We start from the raw sequence: 10,349 nt of genomic DNA on the forward strand, positions 1-10,349 counted from the left end.
TTAGACCTATTTATACACCGAAATCTAAAATTTCTTTTTCAACTGACTTCAACTAATTTTAAAAACTCACTAACTGATTTCTATTTTGAGAATCCATTATTTTTCACACCTACTAAAAAAGTGTAGTTTTAATTTGTTTTTCTTTCTTTTTTTCCTTTTAATTTCTCATATTTTTACACTAAAATATTAATTAAAAGCAAAAATCTCACTTAATAATAAGCACATATATCTACAAAGAAGATATTTAATACCAAAATTTACCATCTAAATCACGTGTGCGAAATATCATATATACCCCTTACTTTGCGAGATGATCAAATAGACAGTATTTGGATTTTTTTAATAAAACAATTTAAATAAATAACTTTAAAAAAAATTCACTTCCATCAAACGACAAAAGTATCTAAGCTATTTGTGTAATTAAAGGTATGTGTGAACCCCTTTATATAACTTTAGTTATTATTAATGATGATGATAATGATGATGATGATGATAATAATAATAATAATAACAATAATAATAAAAATAATAATCTACAGAATAGTTATCCCTAGGTAAATGAGCATCAACTGCTCCAAATGATCAAGAAGAACCAATGTTAAAAGGTGTTGTTATTCAAAGGTAACCTTTAGAAGAACTATCAACGAGAGAAGGTGAATCAGCTACTCCACATCCTTCTCAAGGAACAACATTAGATAAGCTGATAATTGCTAAAGAACTGCCTACAGAAGAATTACCTCAAGGAGAGGGAGCGTTCGCTGCTCCAAATCATCAAGAAAAACCATTGTTAAAAGGTGTTATTATTCAAAGGCCACCTTTAAAAGAACTATCCACATGACAAGGAGAATCAACTACTCCACATACTTCTCAAGGACCAACATTAGATGAGGTGGTAATTGCTAAAGAACTGCATGCAGAAGAGTTACCGTAAGGAGAAGGAGCATCAACTGCTCCAAATGATCAAGAAGAACCACTGTTAAAAGGTGTTGTTATTCAAAGGCCACCTTTAGAAGAACTATTCACAAGAGAAGGAGAATCAGTTATTCCACATCATTCTAAAAGACCAACATTAGATGAGCTGGTAATTGCAAAAGAACTGCATGCAGAAGAGTTACCCCAAGGATAAGGAGCATCAGCTCCTCAAAAACATCAAGAAAACCATTGTTAAAAGGTATTGTTATTCAAAGGCCACCTTTAGAAGAACTATCCACAGGAGAAGGACAATCAGATACTCCACATCCTTCTCAAGGGCCAACATTAGATAAACTGGTAATTGATGAAGAACTGCCTAAAGAATAGTTACCCCACAGAGAAGGAGCATCAACTGCTCCAAATCATCAAGAAAAACCATTGTTAAAAAGTGTTGTTATTCAAAGGCCACCTATAGAAGAACTATCCATAGGAGAAGGAAAATCTGCTAATTCACATCCTTCTGAAGAACCAACATTAGATAAGGTGGTAATTGTTGAAGAACTGCCTGCAAAAGAGTTACCCCAAGAAGAACGAGCATCAGCTGCTCCAAATGATCAAGAAGAACCACTGTTAAAAGGTGTTGTTATTCAAGTCCACCTTTAGAAGAACTATCCACAGGAGAAAGAGATTCAGTTGCTCTATATCCTTCTCAAGGACCAACATTGGATGAGCTGGTAATTGCTAAAGAACTGTGTGCTCAAGAGTTACCCCACGGAGAAGGAGCATCAGCTGCTCCAAATCATCAAGAAGAACCATTATTAAAAAGTGTTGTTATTCAAAGGGTGCTATTAGAAGAACTATTCATAGAAGATGGAGAATCAACTACTCCACATCCTTCTCAAGGACCAACATTAGATGAGGTGGTAAGTGCTAAAGAACTGCCTGCAGCAGAAGAGTTACCCAAAGGAGAAGGAGCATCAGCTGCTCCAAATGATCAAGAAGAACCACAGCTAAAAGGTGTTGTTATTTTAAAGGTCACCTTTAGAAGAACTACCCACAGGAGAAGGAGAATCAACTACTCCACATCCTTCTCAAGGACCAATATTAGATGAGGTGGTAACTTCTAAGAACTGTCTGCAGAAGAGTTATCCCAAGTAAGAGGAGCATGAATTGCTCCAAATCATCAAGAAGATCCATTCTTAAAATGGGTTGTTATTAAAGGCCACCTTTAGAAGAACTATCCACAGATGAAGGAGAATCTAATACTCCACAACTTTCTTAAGGAACAACAATATATAAGGTGGTAATTGCTTACGAACTACCTGCCGAAGAGTTACCCCAAGGAGAAGGAGCATCAACTACTCCAAATGATAAAGAATAACCACTGTTAAAAGGTATTGTTATTCAAAGGCCACCTTTAGAAGAACTATCCACAGGATAAGGAGAATAAGCTACTCCACATCCCTCTCAAGGGCCAACATTATATAAGCTGGTAATTTCTAAAGAACTGCCTGCAGAAGAGCTACCCCAAGGAGAAAGGGCATTAGTTTCTCCAAATGATCAAGAAGAAACACTGTTAAATGTGTTGTTATTCAAAGGCTACCTTTAGAAGAACTATCCATAGAAGAAGGAGAATCAACTACTCCACATCCTTCTCAAGGACCAACATAAGATGAGTTGGTAATTGCTAAAGAACTCCCTATTGCCCCAAGAGGAAGGAACATCAGCTACTCCAAATGATGGAGAATAACCACTATTAAAAAGTGTTGTGATTCAAAGGCCACCTTTAGAAGAAATATCCACAGGAGAATGAGAATCAGCAACTCCACATGATTCTCAAGGAGAAACATTAGATAGCTGGTAATTGCTAAAGAACTCCTTGCAGAAGAGTTGCCCCAAGAAGAAGGAGCATTAACTACTCCAACTAGTCAAGAAGAATCACTATTAAAAGGTGTTGTTATTCAAACGCCACCTTTAGAAGAACTTCCACAGGAGAAGGAGAATTAGCTACTCCACATCATTATAAAGGACTAATATTAGATGAGGTGGTAATTTTTAAAGAACTTCTTGCAGAAGGGTTACCCCAAGGAGAAGGAGCATCAGCTGCTCCAAATCATCAAGAATAACCACTTTTAAAAGTTATTGTTATTCAAAGGACACCTTTATAACTATCCACAGGAGAAGGAGAATCAGTTACTCCACATCCATCAATGACCAACATTAGATGAGTTGGTAATTCCTAAAGAACTATCTGCACAAGAGTTACACCAAGGAGAAGGAGCATTATATGCTCCAAAATCATCAAGAAAAACCAATGATAAAAAATGTTGTTATTCAAAGGCCTCCCTTAGAACAACTATCAATAGGATAAGGAGAATCATCTACTCCACATCCTTCTCCGGGAGTAATATTAGATGAGGTGGTAATTGCTATAAATTTTCCTGCAGAGGAGTTACCCCAAGGAGAAGGAGCATTATCTGCTACAAATTTTAGAGAAGATCCATTGTTAAAATGGGTTGTTTTTCAAAGGCCACCTTTTGAAGAACTATCCATAGGAGAAGGAGAGTCATCTACTCCACATCCTTCTCAAAGAACAACATTAGATGACGTGGTAATTGCGTACGGACTGCCAGCACAAGAGTTACCCCTTGGAGAAGAGGCATCAGCTGTTCCAAATGGTGAAGAAGAACCACTGTTAATAGGCATTGTTATTCAAATGCCACCTTTAGAAGAACTATCCACAGGATAAAGAGAATCAGCTACTCCACATCCCTCTCAAGGTCCAATATTAGATGAGCTAGTAATTTCTAAAGAATTGCCTACAGAAGAGTTACCCCAAGGAGAAGGGGCATCAACTGCTTCAAATGATCAAGAAGAAACACTATTAAAGGTTTTGTTATTCAAAGGCCACCTTAAGAAGAACTATCCACAAGAGAAGGAGAATAAGCTACTCCGCATCCTTCTCAAGGACCAACATTAGATGAACTGGTAATTGCTAAAAATTTGCCTGTAGAAGAGTTACCGCAAGGAGAAGGAGCATCAAGTGCTCCAAATGATCAAGAATAACCACCATTAAAAGGTGTTGTTATTCAAAGGCCACCTTTAGAAGAACTATCTATAGGATAAGGAGAATCATCTACTCCACATCATTCTCAAGGACCAACAATAGATGAGCTGGTAATTGCTAAAGAACTGCCTGTAGAAGAGTTACCCCAAGGAGAAAGAGCATCAGTTGCTCCAAATGATCAAGAAAACCCATTGTTAAAATGTGTTTTTAGTCAAAGGCCACATCAAGAAGAACTATCCATAAGAGAATGAGAATTAGCTACATCGCATTATTCTCAAGGACCAACACTAAGGGCCCGTTTGGCCATAGATTTCCCAAATAATATTTGGGAAAAAATTTGGAAAATAGTGTTTGTCTATACGATTTGTCATTATTTGGCAAATATCCCAAATTCCCAAATACAAGTTTTTTCTAGTATTTGGGCCAAATCTCATTATTTGGGATCTTTTGATAATTTTGAAATTTTACACCAAACTTTTATCTTTCACAAAAACACCCTCTATAGTAGTTGTTTGCGTTGTATTACATATTTTTTTACGTGAACAACAAAGTAGTGATGAAATATTCAGTGAATATGAAAGTGATGATGAAAATGATGAACATTCGACTCAGGGTAAAAAAGTCATGTGCTTTGTCTACTTCACGATGTATGGAATGATACTTGTTGGACTCACTCCAAACTACCACATTGCTTTAGTGTCATGGATACTACTTGTTATTTGTTGCAACGAAGATCCAATTGACTTGTAAGACAAACTTATTGTTAGTTTTGATAGTTTTTAAAACTTATGGGTATAAATCATATTTTTCCAAAAATGTGAAATATATTTCCCAAATACTATGGCCAAACACATGGTGAAATTTAACCCAAATTTTCACCCAAATAATATTTGCCAAGAATATTTGGAAATCTATGGTCAAACGCTAGCTAGATGAGCTGGTAATTATTAATAAACTGCTTGGAGAAGATTTACCCCAAGGAGTATCAGTTGCTCCAAATCATTAAGAAGAAGCACCGTTAAAAGGTATTGCTATTCAAAGGCCACCTTTAGAAGAACAATCCAAAGGAGAACGAGATTCAACCACTCCACATCCTTCTCAAGGACCAACATTAGATGAGCCGGTATTTGCTAAAGAATTGTCTGTTGAAGAGTTACCCCAAGGAAAAGGAGCATCAGCTGCTCCAAATCACCAAAAAGAACTATTGTTAAAAATTGTTATTATTCAAAGGCCACCTTTAGAAGAACTATCCACAGGAAAAGGAGAATCAGCTACTCCACATCCTTCTCAAGGACCAACATTAGATGAGGTGGTAATTGCTAAAGATATGCTTGCAGCAGAGGAGTTAACCCAAAGAAAAAAAGCATCAGCTGCTCCAAATGATTAAGAAGAACCATAGATAAAAGGTGTTGTTATTCAAAGGCCTCCTTTAGAAAAACTATCCATAGGAGAAGGAGAATCAGCTACTCCACATCCTTCCCAAGGACAAATTGCTAAGAATAGCCTGTAGAAGAGTTATCCAAATGAGAAAGAGTATCAGCTACTCCAAATCATCAAGAAGATAAATTGTTAAAATGGGTTGTTATTCAAAGGCCACCTTTAGAAGAACTATCCACAGGATAAGGAAAATAACCTACTCCACATCCTTCTTAAGGAACAACAATAGATAAGGTAGTAATTGCTTATGAACTGCCTGAAGAAGAGTTAGCCCAAGGAGAAGGGGAATCAACTGCTCCAAATGATCAAGAAGAACCACTGTTAAAAGGTATTGTTATTCAAAGGCCAACTTTAGAAGAACTATCCACATGATGAGGAGAATCAGCTACTCCACATCCTTCTCAAGGGCCAACATTGGATGAGCTAGTAATTGCTAAAGAACTTCCTTTAGAAGAGTTACCCTAAGGAGAAGGGGAATAAGCTACTCCGAATGATAAACAAGAAACACTGTTAAAGTTGATGTTTTTCAAAGGCTACCATTAGAAGAACTATCCACTGGAGAAGGAGAATCAGCTATTCCATATCCTTCTCAAGGACCAACATTAGAAAAACTGGTAATTGCTAAAAATTTGTCTGTAGAAGAGTTGCCCCAAGAGGAAGGAGCATCAGCTACTCCAAATGATGAACAATAACCACTATTAAAAGGTGTTGTTCTTCAAAGGCCACCTTTAGAAGAACTATCCATAGGAGAACAAGAATCAATAAATCTACATCATTTTCTAGGACAAACATTAGATGAGCTGGTAACTGCTAAAGAACTCTTTGGAGAAGAGTTACCCCAAGGAGAAGGAGCGTCAACTACTCCTATTGATCAAGAAGAACCACTATTAAAAGGTGGTATTATTCAACGGCCACCTTTAGAAGAACTATCCACAGGAGAAGGAGAATCAGCTACTCCACATCATTCTAAAGGACCAATATTAGATGAGGTGGTAATTGCTAAAGAACTTCATGTAGAAGAGTTACCCCAAGGAGAATGAGCATCAGTTGCTCCAAATCATCAAGATGAACCATTATTAAAATGTATTGTTAGTCAAAGGCCACCTCTAGAACTATCCACAAGAGAAGGAAAATCATCTACTCCATATCCTTCTCAAGGACCAACATTAGATGAGTTTACAATTGCTAAAGAACTATCTGCAGAAGAGTTACGCCAAGGAGAAGGAGCATTAGATGCTCCAAATCATCAAGAAAAACCACTAATAAAAAGTGTTGTTATTCAAAGGCCACCCTTAGAAAAACTATCCATAGGAGAAGGAGAATCAGTTATTCCACATCCTTTTGAAGGACCAATATTAGATGAGGTGGTAATTGCTAAAGAATTGCCTGCAAAAGAATTACCCCAAGTATGAGGAGCATCAGCTGCTCCAAATAGTCAAGAAGAACCACGGTTAAAAGGTGTTGTTAATTAAAGGCCACCTTTAGAAGAACTATCCACAGGAGAAGGAGAATCATCTACTCCACATTCTTCTCAAGGACCAATATTAGATGAGGGTAATTGATAAAGAATTGCCTGCATAAGAAATACCCCAAGGAGAAGGAGCGTTAGCTACTCCAAATCATATCGAATAACCACTATTAAAATGTGTTTTTATTCAAAGGCCACCATTAGAAGAACTATCCACATGAGAAGGAGAATCAACTACTCCACATCCTTTTCAAGGACCTGCTTTAGATGAGGTGGTAATTGCTAAAGAACTGCCTGCAGAAGAGTTACCCTAAGAAGAAGGAGCATCAACTGCCCAAAATGATAACGAAGAACCACTGTTATAAGGTGTTGTTATTCCAAGGCCACTTTGGAAGAACAATCCACACGAGAGAGAATCAACTACTCCACATTCTTCTCAAGGACCAATATTAGATGAGCTGGTAATTGCTAAAGAACTGCCTACAGAAGAGTTACCACAAGGAGAACGAGCATCAGCAGTCCAAATGATCAAGAAGAACCACTTTTAAAAGGTGTCATTATTCAAAGGCCACCTTTAGAAGAACTATACGCAGAAGAAAGAGAATATGCTACTCCAGATCATTCTCAAGTAAAAACAATAGATGAGCTGGTAATTGCTAAAAAACTGTCAACATAAGAATTACCCCAAGGAGAAGGAGCATCAATTGCTTCAAATGATCAATAAGAACCACTGTTAAAAGGTGTTGTTATTTAAAGGTTGCCTTTAGAAGAACTATGCACAAGAGAAGTAGAATTATCTACTCCACATCATTCTCAAGGACTAAAATTAGATGAGCTAATAATTCCTAAAGAATTGCCTGTAGAATAGATACCCCAAGGAGAAGGAGCATCAGCTGCTCCAAATGATCAAGAAGAACTACTGTTAAAAGGTGTTTTTAGTCAAAGGCCACCCTTAGAAGAACTATCCACAAGAGAAGGAGAATCATCTACTCCACATCCTTTTCAAGGACCAACATTAGATGAGGTTGTAATAAGTAAAGAACTCACTGCATAAGAGTTACCCCAAGGACAAGGAGCATCAGCTGCTCCAAATGATCAAGAAGAACCACTGTTAAAAAGTTTCGTTATTCAAAGGCCACCTTTAGACGAACTATCCACAGAATAAGGAGAATCAACAACTCAATATCCTTCTCAATGACCAATATTAAATGAGATGGAATTATCTAGAGAACTACCTACAGAGAAGTTATCCCAAGGAGAAAGAGAATCAACTACTCCACATCCTTCTCAAGACCAACATTAGATAAGGTGGTAATTGCTTAAGAACTGCCTGCAGAAGAGTTACCACAGAGATAAGGAGCATTAGCGGCTCCAAATGATGAAGAGAAGTCACTGTTAAAATGTGTTGTTATTCAAAGGCCACCTTTAGAGGAAATATCCACAGGAGAAGGAGAATCATCTACTCCACATCTTTCTCAAGGACCAACATTAGATGAGCTGGTAATTGCTAAAGAATTGTTCGCAGAAGAGTTACCCCAAGGAGAAGGTGTATCAACTGCTCCAAATCATAACTAGAACCATTGTTAAAAGGTGATGTTATTCAAAGGCAACCTTTAGAAGAACTATCCACATAAGGATAAGGATCATCAGCTGCTCCAAATCATCAATAAGAACCACTTTAAAAGTTGTTATTCAAAGTCCACCTTTAGAAGAATTATCCACATGAGAAGGAGAATGAGTTGTTCCACATCCTTCTCAAGGACCAATATTAGATGAGGTGGTGATTTCTAAAGAACTGTCTGTAAAAGAGTTACCCCAAGGAGAAGGAGCATCAGCTGCTCCAAATGATCAAGAAGAACCTCCGTTAAAAGGTAATGTTATTCAGAATCCACCTTTAGAAGAGCTATCCACAGGAAAAGGAGAATCAGCTACTCTATATCCTTCATAATAACCAATATCAAATGAGTTGGTAATTACTAAAGAACTACTTGCAGAAGAGTTACCCCAAGGAGAAGAAGCATCAGCTACTCCAAATGATCAAGAAGAACCCTTGTGAAAAGGTGTTGTTATTCAAAGGACGTCTTTAGCAGAACTATCCATAGGAGAAGGAGAAACAACTACTCCACACCCTTCTCAAGAACTAACATTAGATGAGGTGGTAATTGCTAAAGAATTGCCTGGAGAAGAGTTACCCCAAGGAAAATCAACATCAGCTCCTCCAAATGATAAAAAAGAAACATTGTTAAAAGGTTTTGTTATTCAAAGGCCACCTTTCGAAGAATTATCCACAAAAGAAGGATAATCAACTATTCCACATCCTGCTTAAGGACCAACATTATAATAGGTGGTAATTTCTAAAGAACTGACTACAGAAGAGTTACCCCAAGGAAAATCAACATCAGCTCCTCCAAATGATAAAAAAGAAACATTGTTAAAAGGTTTTGTTATTCAAAGGCCACCTTTCAAAGAACTATCCACAAAAGAAGGATAATCAACTATTCCACATCCTGCTTAAGGACCAACATTATAATAGGTGGTAATTTCTAAAGAACTGACTACAGAAGAGTTACCCCATGGAAAATCAACATCAGCTCCTCCAAATGATAAAAAAGAAACATTGTTAAAAGGTTTTGTTATTCAAAGGCCACCTTTTGAAGAACTATCCACAAAAGAAGGATAATCAACTATTCCACATCCTGCTTAAGGACCAACATTATAATAGGTGGTAATTTCTAAAGAACTTACTACAGAAGAGTTACCCCAAGGAAAATCAACATCAGCTCCTCCAAATGATAAAAAAGAAACATTGTTAAAAGGTTTTGTTATTCAAAGGCCACCTTTCGAAGAACTATCCACAAAAGAAGGATAATCAACTATTCCACATCCTGCTTAAGGACCAACATTATAATAGGTGGTAATTTCTAAAGAACTGCCTACAGAAGAGTTACCCCAAGGATAAGGAAGATCAGCTGCTCCAAATTATCAAGCAGAACCATTTTAAAAGTTATTGTTATTCAAAGTCCATCTTTAGAAGAATTATCCACATGAGAAGGAGAATGAGCTATTCCACATCCTTCTCAAGGACAAACATTAGATGAGGTGGTAATTTCTAAAGAACTGCATGTAGAAGAGTTACCCCAAGGAGAAGGCGCATTAGCTGCTCCAAATGATCAAGGAGAACCACTGTTAAAAGGTGTTGTTATTCAGAGTCCACCTTTAGAATAACTATCCATTGGAGAAGGAGAATCAGCTACTCCATATCATTCTCAATGACCAACAACAAATGAGCTAATAATTACTAAATAACTGCCTGCAGAAGAGTTACCCCAAGGAGAAGGAACATCAGCTGCTCCAAATGATCAAGAAAAACCATTGTTAAAAGGTGTTGTTATTTAAAGGTTGCCTTTCGAAGAACTATCCACAGAAGAAGGAGAATCAGCTACTACACACCTTTCTCAAGAACCA

The 10,349-nt window shown here is 37.2% G+C and overlaps 1 protein-coding gene across 1 annotated transcript; it reads left to right on the top strand.

The window, feature by feature from the left end:
• The first annotated feature begins 1,100 nt into the window (after positions 1 to 1,100).
• On the top strand, positions 1,101 to 5,366 carry LOC125861483 (uncharacterized). Its single transcript, XM_049541369.1, has 5 exons — positions 1,101 to 1,171; positions 1,311 to 1,549; positions 1,591 to 1,929; positions 3,360 to 3,606; positions 5,021 to 5,366. The coding sequence occupies exons 1-5, from the start codon at positions 1,101 to 1,103 to the stop codon at positions 5,364 to 5,366; spliced, it is 1,242 nt and encodes a 413-aa protein (XP_049397326.1).
• The last annotated feature ends 4,983 nt before the right edge of the window (positions 5,367 to 10,349 follow it).

The sequence above is a fragment of the Solanum stenotomum genome, chromosome 4, assembly GCF_019186545.1.
Source record: "Solanum stenotomum isolate F172 chromosome 4, ASM1918654v1, whole genome shotgun sequence".
NCBI lineage: Eukaryota > Viridiplantae > Streptophyta > Magnoliopsida > Solanales > Solanaceae > Solanum > Solanum stenotomum.